The sequence below is a fragment of the Galeopterus variegatus genome, unplaced genomic scaffold (genome assembly GCF_000696425.1).
Source record: "Galeopterus variegatus unplaced genomic scaffold, G_variegatus-3.0.2 Scaffold293, whole genome shotgun sequence".
In the NCBI taxonomy this organism is placed as follows: Eukaryota; Metazoa; Chordata; class Mammalia; order Dermoptera; family Cynocephalidae; genus Galeopterus; species Galeopterus variegatus.
In genome coordinates this window covers 270,432-286,567 of record NW_007726404.1, presented here as the reverse complement: position 1 = coordinate 286,567, position 16,136 = coordinate 270,432, and the positions used below count along the sequence as shown (strand labels likewise).

The following is a 16,136-nucleotide window of genomic DNA, read 5'->3' as shown; positions in this document are numbered from 1 at the left end:
TTGTCTACCCAAAGCAACATCTTCTACTGACAAGAATGGAAAGCAAGAAGCATAATGAGTCTTGGGTGCTCCCGGCAAAGAGGTGAACTATGTCCTTCTCTGAGCAAATTCTGTGCTAAAATTATAGCTTTGTGACCTATTGAAAACTTTAATGGCAGTCAGATATCACCCTGGAATTTACAGAAAGTGAAGTTTTCATTCCTTCTTGAGGCAAACAAATTAGAAAATCAAACCAAACCAAAAAAATGTGGTTGTGGCAGAAGGGTTATATAAATGAAATATGGCACATTTGTAAATGGATATAAGCAGAATGAAGTCAATCTATATACTCCGACATGGCATGCAGTTCAGTTTAGACATATGAGCCAATTCTCAATCTGCAGAGATTACACCCAAGCCCTGCTTGCCAAAAAATCTTCTCGACAAAATATGCTGCTCACAATTTAGAACACTAGTTGGTTGTTGCAGTGGATTGAATTATGTCCCCCCAAAACTCCTTGAATTGTGATGCTTGACTTGTGTTCCCCCAAGTTTTATGTATTAGAAACTTAGCCCCCACTGTGACTGTTAAGAGGGTGGGAAATCTTATTATGGTATTTGAAAGGTGGAGCCCTGAAGAAGTGATTGGACTATAGGATCGCGCAGTAGTGAATGGATTAACATGGTGGTCAGGTGCGTGGTTCTGAGGGCTTTAAAAGAAGAGGAGAGTCTGTCTTTCTCTCTCTCTCCGCACTCTCTGTTTCCACCATCTTACAACGTGAGACCCCTGGGTCACCGTTGCCACCACCAAGACCCTCACCAGCTGTGTTCCCTGGACTTTGGACTTCCCAGCCTAAGAAACTGTAGGAAATAAACTTCATTTTCTCATAAATTACCCAGCTCCATGTATTACGTTATAGCAACACAAAACAGACTAATACAGTTGTTATTATTATTTATTTCACATTGAAAGCCCTGTGTTCTATCTGAGAGTCTGGCCAAGATACCTGAGATATTACAGTGCATGGAATAGTCCACTGATGTCTGTGATATGAGATGGAAACTCCTCCCAGTGCGGCACACCAGCGGTACTCAGTAAAGGAGGTGCCAAAGGTCATCTTACAAGCCACTTAGAAAAAGTTGTTGAAAGTCATAGTTTTAAGGACAATGATAGTTGTTATTGCTGGAAACTGTGCTTTTCTACAAAGTCTCATGCGATGGAGCTGCCGCACATTTTACACAGCGGGGTCCAAACCAGCTACACCATTAGAACATACTGTAGATGAGACCATGTTCATCACAGCAGTAGATCTTAGGCTGTTTGTTTCTGATGACATGATCTGCACAGACTTAATCATATTCATCTTGACGTCACTGAAGATGAATAAGACAAATGAAACAGTTCCCAACCAGCAAAGATTAAGACAGTCTTTACTGGCAATTATGAATCTGGACTGAAGTCACAATAACCCAAGGTCTGTGACCTCCTGAGGCATAGAGTATCCAAAGTGCAAATCTGTCTTGTGTGTCATCACCATACTGATCATCTGGGAGCACATTCTTTGTGGGCTGACTTGACAACACAGAGTCTTGAGAAGCGTATCTTCCACAGCCATTCGACATTGGATTTCTTTCTCTGTTCCTACTAGAGACACTCAAGCCACAAAGTGATGAAAACAATAATTCCTCCTTAGGTGAAATGAAAGTTATTTATCACAGAATAAATATTACTATGTGCCTGCTTTGTGTCAAGCACTGTTCCAGGTGCTGTAAATGTGAGTTGAAAGGATACAGTTCCTGCTTGGTAGAACTGTATATATAAATACACCAATATAACGCAAATTAACACAAATATAACTCAGGGACACCCTTGAGAAAGAGCAGTTCCCTTATTGGTTAAGAGATGTCAGCTATAAGGTTCATTCTGTCCTTTTATTTACTTTTAAATCCAGTCGATATTTTTGCACCTTGGGAGTTACTGCAAGTGAATGTGTACGGTGCTTTAGGCTGGAGTCAGATCAGAGCAGTTTTTACTGATAATGAACTGACCGAAGGTCCCTTTGCTCCCTGATTATCACAGGTGCCTCGTGCAACAGTGAGTCAGCAAAGTCTCTGGGTTGGAGAAAGGGACCCATGAAAATTTTCAGAACTCTGGATCCAGCTACCGGCCCAGTTATCTCAGTTTCCTACCTCTGCTATTATATAATGAAATGCTCTTCTTCAAATTCTCATTTCCCCTGTCCCCTTGCACTCTTCAAATTACTGCTGAAGCAGTTGGAGCCAGAGCTGCCGCAGCCTTGACAGTCTGCCAGAGCAGCTGCTGTTGGAGTGGGAGCAGTGATAAGAGTAAGATTCTAATTTGATCGTCTACCTCCCTTCTCACTCCAGAAGTGTGAGCGCTGTTTTCCCCACATAAACAAAGTGAAAGTATTTTTGATACCGCCTCGAGAATGGAGGATCATCTATCCCTATTCACAGTTAAAGAGCATTTAAAAACATAGGTATCGTGAATAGAGCAGTGAGCTAGTATGTGAAATCCTATAGTGTTCTCTCAAACTCTACCACTGTTTTGCTGGGCAACTTTCCTTTTCACTTTAACCTTCCTTAAAAAGAAGACGCCTACTTTCCTACCACCAAAGGAGCAAAAACGAATTAAATAAAACTCTGCTCTCCAATGATTGCATTTAAAAAAAAGGCTTCCTGCCATGACTGGCAAAGAAATGCTTTGTTGGGCGGTATAGAAAGTGATTCGTAAGGGTTAGAATCCGAGAAAAACCTAAAGAAGTAAATAGAGCAGGAATAACCCGAACAAACATATGCAAATGATCTGTTATCATGGCTCACGGCCACGTGATACCATCAATGGTGGCTATGACTTAGATATTTGCTAATGACATTGGCAGTGACTTATGACCTCAATCTTGCCCTTACTGACGGAAACTAACGCAAGCACACCACTGCTGATAAATCTCCCTGGAATCTGAACCACAACCTGCCCCAGTGCCCTACGTCTGAACAATCCCGATCCCATTTAAGGAGGCAAAAGCACATGTCCAGAGGGCTGAGAAAGCTCTGTCAGAGTTTAGATATGTGTATTAAGACTGGTTTTCCCACCATGGAGCTATTGCTTTCAGAGATTTTATCTAACAAAAGACACATGCTAATGATTAATTTATTTTTCCATTTTTATTTATCAAAGACATATGTATCTGCCAATCAGAGCATCTAGTTAGAAGAAGGTAATCAGAGTCACTGCACAAAACAGCTAAACCTGATGGTCTAATCAGCCCACAAAACTTAAATGTAAGGAAAAAGTGTTAAAGTCCTGTTAAACTTTTTGAAATAATTAAAATTGCTTTGGGCCTGTTACTACTTTTATGGCTTCCTGTCTATATATTAGAGATAGCCTTCAGGGTGATTGGGAGAGACAAAAAAGTACATGGCTTTATTGTTGTGATAATGTTGTACCAGAGGTATGAGCTAGGTGACCGATGCAGGGGAGACCGAGCACCCAACAAGATCTGAAATTGAGTGGAGATATGAACATCTTTCTGGCGTCACTTGTCTGTCTGGGCAGATGGTGTTGAGGAAGGGAAGAGAGGAGGAGACTTTGGTTAGGACTGGGAGTAACTACTCCGCAGTTTAGCTGCCTTTGAAGAGTCAGCACTGTCTCTGAGTCACAAAAGGGCATGACAAATTAAAGTGATTTGATTTCTGTGGCACTTAAGGTCTGTTTTAAGGCTAGGTGACTTAGCAGTGACAATAAGTAGCTCTATTAGCTATGTTACACATGGACACACACACACAGAGGTCCACCTATAACTCCTCATCAAAGTCTTGTATCCACCAAGTCACAACATGTTGCTTTTCTACTTCAAGTCTTTGAAATAGTAAAGCTAAAACTCCAGATGCAGGTTATAAGAAATGAACCTAAAAACTCAAGAGACATCTTGTTTTATGTAAGAATGTTTGCCTAACTGATATGGATCTGGGTAAACATGGGTCACTTTAGACTCCATGCTGGATTTTGGAAAACCATCTTGGATGACCTGATATGGCAGATCTTCCCTGAAATGGATGCTTCTGTGGAGGTTGTGAATTTAGATCTTCCTTTAAGGGTCATTACCCACTGGAAAAGACCATTTTTGCCATTTTGCTTGAAAACCAGATTTCTTAGCTTCAGCGCTATGGACATTTTGGGCTGGATCATTTGTTGTTCCTTAGCAACATCCTTGGACGCCAGTAGCATAATCCCCCCCCGCCCCAGTTGTGACAACCAAAGATGTCTCCAGACATTGCCAGTGACCCTTGAGGAGCAAAATTAACCATGATTAATAACCATTGCTCTAAACCAAAGCATATTTCTTAGAGAATAAAATCTCTTCAGGCCTAAGTTTGATGTTCCTATAAACAATAAACTGTAAATCCAGGCATAGATTCCAATTATTTGGTTTTCATAAAACCAAAAAATCCAACATGACTCAGTTTTTTTACCTTTGAACTTATTATCTTGGACAACATAAAAATACAGTCTATGTCATATAAAGGAAAGAATAATAGATTATGAATTGGGAGAACTTATTTTTAGTCCTGATTCTGCCACTAACTAGTCCTGTGACATTGGCTAAATAGCTTAATCTCTCTGGGTCTCCCTTGGTTTTTTCACTTGCAAATGAAAGTGACTGGCTAAAATTTCCAGTTCTAAATACAAAGACTATGAGACTCAGAATTTGATGCTACCACAATAATTGACACCATGGAATAGAAAAAGAAAGCTCTTTGTCCTAGACTGAGGCTTTATATTAAACCTCCTAAGAGCATTTAACTCCATCTCCTTGAGTGCCAAAGACAGGTACCTGCAACCTGATTCTTCCAAAAGTCCAGAGAAACCTTTGGAGTAGTAAGCGGCTAGAAAATTGTCAACTGACCTCTAGGCATGGCTACTGTGTTGAACAGCCATAGAATGGCCACAGAGATCAGAGTGGTGAGTGGGGAAATAATTTCTCTCATTACAAAACCTATCATTAGAAATCTGGGAGTATAACAACTATCAAAAAAAGCCTATACTGTTCTTGTATAAGACACCAAAATCCTAAGATAAAAACCAGTAGATCTTGGATCAGTAAATCCCAAACCAAATTTTTTTGTGGTGCTGTGGTGTCTTTAAAGCCATGACAGAAAGAAATAATATTTTGATTACCTTTGTGAACACAGGAGCTGCAATGATGGGTTTTCCATCCAATCCTTGTAAGTAATTGGTAGGGCTCTGACACTGTGAGGAAGAAACGAACAATAGACATATTGTCACTAAAATTATTAGATGGATAGAGATATATAACAAATCTATAGAATTTTGTATATGAAATTAGTTTCAAACCAAAAGACAAATTTTCTAAGTTTATGAATCACAGCCTTTAAATTTTAGAAGGAAATGATTGTATTTTTCTATTTGATAGTGGTTGCAAAATATGTGCTGTCCATCCCCACTCTGCACCCTCACATATAGATCTATGCAATTAACCGCAACCCCCTGAAGAGGGTCCTGGGGCTACACAAATCACAGTTTGAAAATCAATGGATTAGAACTAAACCTTGACCCCCCCCCATTACTGAATGGGTTAGATAAGTAACTCTGAATTTTTTTAAAAGGTTGAAGATTAATACATTTAAATATATTTATCATTAATAGATAAATATATCAATAACATGATACAAATATATTCGTTTTGTGCTTGGTAGCTAGCCTATGGGGATCTGAACCCTTGATCTTGATGTTATAACACCACTCTCTAAGCAACTGAGCTAACTGGCCAACTCACAAATATATTTAGATAGTACAATTTCATATGTTTTAAAGTGTATGCATAAATATATATTTTATAGATGCATAGAAAATGTCTGGAAATATCCTCTAGAAACTACTGACTCTCCTGAGTGAGGGCTTGAGAGTAGAACCTTGACTAAAATTTTTACTTAATATACTTCTGAACTTTTTGAATGTTTTTACAATAAAAGCATGTATTATTATTATTACTAACTTGGAGGTTGAGAGCCTTTACTGTTTTCAGAAAAATAACTTCATACTTTGCTCCATCTTAGAAAGCAGAATTCTCTGCAGCTCCGTGAAACTGAATGTTATGATATAGAGTGTTCATCCTGGGCCAGTCTGAGAGCTGGCAGCTCACTACATGCAACCAGCACTCTGTATAAAGCAGGAATATCAGAGACTAATTTGTAAAGAGTTTATTTTCCTGAGAAATTCGCCTGTGAGCTGGACAGTATGTTTCCAAAGCAATAGGAACTACTGATCTGATACATCAGAAGTACAAAGTGGTCATCAGGATGGTGGAGTTGCCCAAGAGGAGAACCTGATCACGCCATACAAGATGGTCATGGTGACAATGCCTATCTGTCCCAGTCCAAGCCTCTGTCTGGTGTTTTGCTTTGATTCTTGTACCTGTTGGATCATTGACACAACGGGCTGGGCTTGGGTTCCTGCTGGAGGAATGGCCGCAGAGGTAGTGGGAGGGGATGACACCGCATTTGGCTTCTGGATTCTGAGAAATTATTAGAATATAAATGATAAAACAGACTTACCACTGTTTACAAAAATTCTTCCAGCAAAACTAGTAATGCTACCACTGTTTACAATCGGGTATAATAAAAATCTTCATTTGACAATATTCCACAAATGTTTACTGAGGGCTACTTTGCTGCACACTTTGTTAGGCAATGCAAACATGAAGATGAATGAGACACCATTCCGTGCTTGGGTTAGTAGCCAGTGAGTCAAATATATTACCAACTGAGATCCAAGACAAGCTCTATGATAGGAGTATGTGCAGAAGATAATTTTTTGAGATTTACTTTGTTGTTGCCCTCTGTATTTTCCCTACTGCTCCCATTTCAAGTAAGACACTAGGCTTTGTAAATCTTTACCTCTGGGATTGGGCATGGCAGAAAGCAGAAACAGTCTGAAGTCAACAAGCTCTTCAAGTTTACACAAATTAAATTACAGAGATTATTTGAAGGGTAAGAGAGCCAGGAAGTATTCTTGAGAAGGTTGCAGAGGGGAGATTATTTTAGTTTTGTTGTGGAAAAGAGAGAGAGAGATCTGTGAGCCTTGCCAGAAAACCTGACAGGAGGGAGAATCTAAGTTCAGAGTGGTAGGCAATGCCTCTTGGTAAAGAGTTCCTAGTCTTGCTAAAGGTATCAGTACCTAAGTATGTCAGGAAGCAACAAGCATGGACCTGAAGGGACCTTGAGATCTGGGCCATGGGACTCTCACCATAACCCATGGGGATAGATGACTGACAACAGAGGGACTCCCTTTGGTCTGGATGTTACCTCCCTCCGGCTCAGCTTTCTCATCTCTAAAATGGGGAAATAATTCTTACCCTGTAGGATGTTTGTGAGGGTTAAATGAGATAATTTATGTAAGAATTATCATGAAAGGTGTTTGTTCCCACTTTGCTCAATATATATCCCAGGTATCTTTGTGGAGGGGGAAAGGGACACCCAATAATGACAGAATAAAATTCTTCCCAGCCAGGCAGGTGGGGTCTCAGAAGCAGAATTACACTGTGATGCAAAGACTACCAGCATCTCCAAAACATTTGTTTTCTTCTGCTACAATAATAGAATCTCTGATTTATTTACATGGATACTCCAAGTAAAGACTACATTTACCAACCTTTGTTGCAACTAGGTGTGGCCACATGAGTACTTTCTGACCATGGGATATGAGGGATTGTAATGTATGCATCTTAGGAAAGATGACCTTAAAAGGGGGATGGACATGCCATTTATTCCTTCCTATATTAGACTAAGAAGATGAGGGCAACATCTTAGCATGAGATGAAGCAGAAAGCTGAAAGCAGACTGGAACCTAGTGGAATGTGAAGCCAAATCCAGATTTTTACGTAAATGAGAAATAAATCTCTGTCTCATTTAAGTCACAGTATATTTGGATCTCTTCTGTTCACAACAGAAGCTAAATCCTAACTACTAAAAGTAAATTTAAAGCAGATAAATATATGGAATATTTCTTGCTTATTTAAGTTTGTATATCAAAATTCATATCCATTAAGTTTGTAACACATGTTAGGGGAGCTGGAAGGAAGGACTGATGAGTGTGCAATAAAGAAGTTTATTACAGCACTCAAAGAGGGAAAACATTTAGACTGGGTTTTGAAGGATAGTTTTCCAGGCAGAGAAGGAGATAGGGCATTGCTAGCAAAGTGCACACCTTGAACAAAGGGGTAAAAATCAACCATGCATGGTGCTTGTGAGATGTCAGTGGTGTAGATGCCTGAGGTGGGGAATGGAGGAATGGACAGGAAAGCCTGGTTGATACTCTACTGAATAAGGCTGTGTATGTAGGCCACATTAAGATTTTTAAAAATGTTGTTTGTTTTCTCATAGGTAATAATCTTTTTTAAGTCAGGAATATGATAGGATCAGAATTATCTTTTAGAGAAGAACTGATTGTAGTTTGGAGACTATAAAAGAGAGAAAAAGGCTGGAACAGACAGGAAGACCTCAACGTGGTTGGTATAAAAACAGGAAAGAAGGAGGAATTGAACCAAGGCCATGAGAATGATAAGGAAGGGTGGTAAAGGAAGAATCATTTATTCTGGTTATGAGTGTTCATATCTGCATAAGAGCTAAAAGCAAATTATCATTCAAGTGCAGGCACATGCAAAGGATTTTGAAAAATAAGACATGATTTCTGCCCTTAAGGAGCTTATCTTCTGTAGGGAGGATAGAACATGCAAACATAGTTAACCAGTCTTCCAAGAGTTGCCATTTGTTTCAGGTAATCTAAAAGAATAGTTACTGTGTCTGTTCCAGTTCCCATGCCTTCTGTCCAGTCTCCTCTGCCTGGAATGCCCTTCCTCCATTGTTTTGGGGGTGTCCACCTACTGTTCCTTTAAGACTCACTGACTCTGTGAAGCCTTTCCTGATCTCTCTTTCCCTTGCCAATCAATAAATAATCCTTTGTGTCAAGTCCTATACCTTCTGTACACGGTCATCATACTCTGTCTATATTCTTGGTATACATTTCCTTCCATACTTGCTATATTTTTTCCTCTACTAGACTGTGAACCTCTTGAAGGCAGGAAGCATCTGATTTTTCTCAGTGTGCACTGCATCTAGTGCAATGCCTGGTGGAGAGCAGGTGCTTAGTCAATGGTTGTGGAAAGTAATGAACGGACAGATGCAACTTTGTTCAATATTCAGTACAATTGTTTAGCAAAAAGGTATGACTTGCTGAGATCACTCATTTACATATACATATGAAAATTACTACATATATTAAATAATACTAAATTTTACAAATATACCTCTATGAGAGTACTTCAAAAAGTTTATGGAAAAATAGAATTAAAGGATAATGCAAATCTTTGGGTGAACTCTTTTTTTTTTCTTTTTGGCAGTTGGCCAGTATGGGGATCTGAACCCTTGACCTTGGTGTTAGAATAGCACTGTCTAACCAACTGAGCTAGCCTGCCAGCCTTTCCATGAACTTTTTGGAGTACTCTTGTAGAGGTATATATGTAAAATTTAGCGTCACTACATTTTGTGCTCTTCTGAGTACTATTATTGTTAGAAAATGTGAATTTTTTCAACCACTAGGTTATTTGTTTTTTACTTTGTAGATATAAGTATGATATTTCATAGGTGATACTTTATTTAAATATTGAGAATATTCAAATTAATCTGCAGGCAAGACTTAAGCAAAAGAAGTAAAGTCTTCTCCCAATAGGCTCAATCTATCTTTCTTTCTTTTTTTTTTTTGAGGTCATGGCCTTGAGCCACTGTCTTCAAGTTCTGGTAACCAATTAATAGCTTTATCAGGATCTGAAGATGCTAAGACTATAAGATAGAAAATTAAAATTACCGCTTCATCTCTTCCTTGTTGGGGTCCCCTTCTGAGTCAGAAGAAGAAACCCCTGGAAAAATAAAAACACAATATAAGATTTTCAAGATGTTAATTTCTTTCTTTCTTTCTTTCTTTTTTTTTTTTGAGGCAGTTGATTCTGTCTTTATTTTTTAAATTTTTTCTTATTTAACGCTTTTTATTTTTATTTATTTTATTTTATTTTATTTTATTTTATTTTATTTTAAGATGGTAATTTCTTAAACTGGTTCCTAGGCACTTGAAGACCTATAGAATCTTAGACTTAGAAATGAATCCAGCAATTCCCTACACTAACACCTGATTTGACAAGTGAGGGAATAGACCCTAAGAAGTTGAAGAAATTGCTGAAGGTCACATGGCTGGTTAGTGATAGAGTTCAAATTAACTGGCCCAACTTCTAAGTGTTCTTGCATGTGAAACCCCTGATGATGCCTTTGGACTAACAGAGCAGTTTTTGCAGGCATTCATTGATAATCACAAGTCCTCTTGCTCTTGGCCTACACAGATTGAATTTAAAAAAAAAAAAAAAAAGAAGATTACACTGGATTCCAAACATTGTAGGTGTAGGTGGATACTCTTCCGTCCGGTCCTAATATTAACAAGTCATACTTCATCTTTGGAGTGGGGGTATTTGAAGCCCTGTTGTCACAAAGAAAAAAACCCCTGTAATCCAATCTCAGCACTGTTAGCAGGCTTTGGTCCCGGATTTACATCTCAAGATAGTGAATTCCAGGAAGATATTACAGAGCTAAATCTGGAGTTATTTATTGTACTCCAAAAATTTGAGGATAAAAACATACAACACATTTCTATTCATATACTTGCTCAATAAATGTTTATCAAGTACTCACTATGCCCTTGGTACTGTGTAAGGTATTAGAGATATAAAGAATGAGACAATCCTGGCCTTATAATCTGGTTTGTAAAGGGGCATTTATATTATAATAATGCAATGTTTAAGTGCTAAAACCAAGGCAAACATAAGGTATTGTAGGTGAAAAAAGTGCTAAAGAATGGTCCCTAGAAAAAACTCTCTAAAGGATGAGGTAAGATAGAAACAAAAACTTAGGTGGATATATTAGGAACATAAATTGATTTTTTCCCTACAATTAATCATACAAGTTTGGTGCTGATGTAAATGCCTTTCCAACATTCACAACTGGTCTCCACACTTCTGTATTGACTCCATGCAGTATATTCTCAACCAGCAGCCAGAGTGGCTCTGTTAAAAACTAAGTCAGATCATGTCATGTCTCTGCTCAGAATCTTCCAAAACTTCCCATCTCCCTCAGATTAAAATCTTTCAATGACCTACAAGATTTTATATTATCTGCTTACCTGCCTCTCTCCACGCCCACCCTCTCTTGAACTTCTGACCTCATCTCCTGTGATTTTCTTCCTTGCTTGCTCTGCACTGGCCATAATGGCTCAACTCTGTATCTTAAGGCAAGCACATTCCCACCTTTATGGCCACTGCAGTTGTTGACTTCTCTGCAAAGAGTGATTTTCCCTTGAATATACTTGTGGCTCACCTCCTCACTTCCTCCAGATTTTCACTCAAATGTCACCTTGTTAGTGAGGTTTTCCCTCTCACCCTATCTAAATTACAGCTAACACACACACACACACACACACACACACACACACACACACACTCTCTCTCTCTCTCTCTCTCTCTCTCTCATGCACACACACACATATACATACTTACAATTCCTATCCCTTTTTCTTGCTATTTGTTCCATAGTGCTTATATATGCCTATCATATTATGTATTATATTTGTTTGTCTCATTTATTTTCTGCCTCTCCCATTATAATGAAAATTTATCAGTATATGAGCCTAGGGATTTTTGTCTACCTGGTTCTCTGCTGTATCCACACTCCTAGAAGAGTGTGTGGTAGAGTAAGCCCTCAATAAATATTTATCATAACTGTATGTCTTACTAGTAAGCATCTGCTCCAAGTGTATTTTGTTTTACCTTCTATATAAATCTCAGCAGAAGTTGAATCTGTCCCATAGATGTTAGAAGCAAAGCAGGAATAGCGTCCTGTGTCCTCTTCAAAAGCTTCTGCAATGGTCAGCGAATGCAGATTTCCTGCCTGGATGATGTGAACGTCTGGGGAATTTTCGAGCTCTTTGCCTTCGCAGTACCACCTATAAGGAAGGGAATGTGGCCGTTGGACATGACTAAAAGATCAGACTTAATAACATAGATGGCTCCAGATGTTCCCTAAGAAGAAAACTGTGATTAACTTAGAGTCAGAACATTAAACAGTCCATTATTGTGGTATTATCTGATTGTAACAATGAAAAGAGTTAGCAGTATTCAAACAACATTGACACCTTACTCAAGAAATTAGAAAGTGGCTCCTATTAAGAATGATACAACTGAGAAACTGTTTCTCAACTGAGAATGAGAAAGCAAATACAGCCAAGCACAAAGAGCAGGGTCTTTGATGTGGAACTTGGCTTTCCCTAAAATGACTTTCAGCTTTCTATAGCATGCATTGAATAAGTGCTAGTTTAGCTTATTCAGAGAGGAGTGGCCCAACCCTGGCAAATAACCCAAGTGAAACACGTTTCTATTGGTTATGTTATTTTACTTCAATTTTATATATTTGAAGTTAGAAAGTTTTATTATAACACAGTTTTTTTAGTCAAAAGTTTACACAAAGTAACATATAAAATAATGTTTAAAATGTGAATGTGTATAATAAAAGAAATGGACATTAAAATTAAATGGAAATAACGTTTCTCATATAACAGATTGGAAAAAGTCTAAGAATTTGACCACTGTCATACATTGCTGGTCCAAATGTAAAATGGTGTAACTTCTATGAATGGAATCAGGCAGTACTGCCAAAATTACATATGCATTTATTCTTGGACCCTACAGTCCCACTTGTGGGAATCTATCATACAGATATACTTGCATAAATCCAAAATGACAAATGTACAGGCTACTTATTGAGAAAAGTTTTCAATTAGCAATAATCGCGCCTTGGATAAACCTCATTGGCTACGATACTGCCACTGCGCAAAGCTACAGGCTACTTATTGAAATAGCAAATGACTGGAAACAAATTAAGTGTCCATTATTAGGGGCCTAGTGCCATAAACAACGGTATATTCACACAATGGAACACTATGTAGCTCTAAAAAGAAAATGAAAAAAATCACTATGTACTGATATGGAAAGAACTCCGAGATGAATAGCTAAAATTTAAAAGAAAAGATCCAGAATAGTGCATTTAGGGTGCTAGCCTTGTGTGAGAAATGAGTTGTTATGGGTTCAATTGTGTCCACCTAAAAGATATGTTGAAGTCCTAACTCCCCCCTCCCGATTTGTGAATATGACCTTATTTGGAAATAGTCTTTGTAGATGTAATCAAGTTAAGGTGAGGTCATTAGAGTGGGCCCTAATCCAATAGGCCTGGGGTCCTTATAAGAGGAAATCCCCATGTGAAGACAGAGACACACAGGGAGAACACCATGTGATGACAGAGGCAGAGATTGGAATGACGTCGTGTAAGCCAAGGAACACCAATGATTGACAGCCACACCAGAAGCTAGGAAGAGGCAAGGGAGATTTCTACCCAGAGTCTCAGATGGAACACAGCCCTGGTGGCACTTTGATTGCAGATTTCTAGTCTCTGGAACTGTGAAAGAATAAATTTCTGTTGGTTTAAAACATGCAGTTTGCGTTGTACTGGCCAGCCACCAAATCAAACCAAACAAAAGCATCCAGTTTGGATAATGTGTACAGCAGCCCTAGGAAACAGATGCGGGGGCAAGAAATAAGATTCACGTAGTTTGCATTTGCATAGAGAAAACTGAAAGAATTAAACGAAAATCAAAAGTGGCTACTTATTGGGGTGAAGGGAAACAAGATGAATAAGGACAGATAGGAGTAAGATGTCTCGGTGTACACTTTTACATTATTTTCATTTCTAAAAATAATTATTAATCAACATTAATAAAAAGTAATTAAGTGGGGAGGTCTTACAACTATTCAAAATGTCAAAAATTAAGGAGTCCTGCCAGTGCTAACTTTACTGTAATTTCAGATCTAACCACTCAGTGCTTTAATTCCTCCCTCCCAGCATTTATAAAGCAAGATTCTTTTTTTTTTTTTCCTTTTTGTCTTTTTTACTGACCGGCAACGGGATCGCAACCCTCAGTGTTGTGCCCGCACCGCGCTCAGCCAGTGAGCGGGAACCGGTCTCCACATGGGATCCGAACCCTCGGTGGCCTCTGAACCCTCGGTGGGAGGGCCGCCGCGCTCCCAAGCGGAGCTCTCTCCAGCGCGCCACCGGGCCGGCCCTATAAAGCAAGATTCTAAAGTGTATTTAAGAAAACCCACCTATTCAACTACTTCCCAACAGCCAAGCTATTCTCTACCGTTCCATAAATATGTCATAGTCACCCCCTCATTCAAGTCTCTGCTCCTTCTCTCTATCTGAGATTCTCTTCCTCTGCCTTTCGGCAAAATTTGCCTGAGATATCACCTCCTACACAAAGCTACCTTTTGCCATCAATTCTCAATGATTGTTACATTTTCTAACCTTGCTTTTAAAAAAAACCTGTATGATGTCATGCAAAACTTGATTAAACACTGTCTAATTATTGTCTAATTTGAAAGTTTGTCTTGTCTCGCAAATTTCACTACATTGTAAATTCGCTGAAGGTATGGGCCATGCCTTATATGCTCTTGTAGCACTCAGAACGCCCAGCACAGTTCTCTATCTACCACCTCCTCTGGCCATCTTACCTCATCCCATAGTTTTGAATATCACCTCTATTTGGGATAACACCCAAATCTGCCTTCCCAACTCTGACTTCGGGATCCCATCTCCCATCACTCTTCCCTTCTTTACGTTCCAATCACATTGGCCTTCTTTCTATTTTGGGAACACAATAAGCCTTTCTCCATCTTGGAATTTTCATACTTCCTGAAATCCTCTTCCCCAAGATCTTGACGAAGATAGGTCGTTCTCAGTCAGATCCGCACTCAAATGTCATCTCCTCAGAACAGCCTTCCCTGACCCTCTGCTCAATGCAGTCTTCTTATCCTCAGTCACTCTATCACATTACTCTCTTTTGTTCTCTTCATAGCACTTATTATTATCTGAAATTATATACATGTTTACTTGGTTATTGTTTTCTCCCTTCACTAGATTATAAAGTGCATTAGAGGACCTCACCCGTTTTATTTACCACAACAATCCCAGCACCTGGCACATGGTCGGTACTCAGAAAATAAATGCTTGACAGATTTGCTGAAAGACCAAATGTGAGGGCTGGCCCGTGGCTTACTTGAGAGAGTGTGGTGCCGATAACACCAAGGCTACGGGTTCGGATCCCTATATGGGTTCGGATGGCTGGTTTGCTCACTTCAGAGAACGTGACCAAATGATGGAAAAAATTAGTAGTCAATATTTTGTAAGTATTTGTTATTTGCTTCATCAAATTTTACACCAGTCTTTGATTTCTGTTGTGACAGCAGCAGCGCAAGCAGCTGCTGAAATGAGTTCATAAATCTTCCAAAGCATAAATCTCACAAGACCCCAAGGAGCTTGTATGAACAAACCCTCAGAACAGGTGCAGTTCCAAATCCAAATACTGGGTGTCCAATTAAACATGACATATTGAGCACATGTGCTTACTTTTAGTCCCCTCCTGAAATGCCTCTAAAGTGAGAATAAAAGAAATTTTACAAGGTACAAAACCACAAGGACAAAAAGAATAGGAGGGGAGACAGTAGCAGACCTGAGAACCTCGAGACCTTTGGAAGATGGATAGGAGATTGAGGAGCCAGGAGAGTTGAGAAATGTGAAAACCAAGTACCTATTTGGTGTTCAGTGAAAGAAGAAGCTGACTGGTGTAACAATCCCAGAAAGTTTTAGGATATGGAGACACAGGTTGTTAACGACGGGGAAGAAGACACAGATCTTAAGACAGGGAACTGGTTACAAGTTTGGAAAATGAACTTTTACTTATTTTTAATTAATTAATTTTTATTTCTTTTTTGGCATCGGCTGGCACAGGGGTCTGAACCCTTGACCTTGGTCTTATAACAGCACATTCTAACCAACTGAGCTAACCAACCAGCCTGGAAAATGAACTTTCGCCTCTTCTGAGTAGTTTGGGGATATTCCAGGATGAAGGCTGAATTGCAGGCTGAGTGAGCAGCTGCTCCATGTGGGAGCAGGAGGAAGAGGGCTTCAGA

General features: G+C 39.1%; 1 protein-coding gene across 1 annotated transcript in view; it reads right to left on the bottom strand.

Annotated features, from left to right (window-relative positions):
- Positions 1-16,136, bottom strand: part of MYPN (myopalladin) — a 76,257-nt gene that overhangs the window by 44,458 nt on the left and 15,663 nt on the right. Inside the window, exons 2-5 of the mRNA XM_008567107.1 lie at positions 11,886-12,061; positions 9,884-9,935; positions 6,437-6,536; positions 5,180-5,251 (exon numbers count right to left, since the gene is read on the bottom strand). Of these exons, the coding sequence (XP_008565329.1) occupies positions 5,180-5,251; positions 6,437-6,536; positions 9,884-9,935; positions 11,886-12,061 (400 nt within the window). The remainder of the gene's footprint in view (positions 1-5,179; positions 5,252-6,436; positions 6,537-9,883; positions 9,936-11,885; positions 12,062-16,136) is intronic.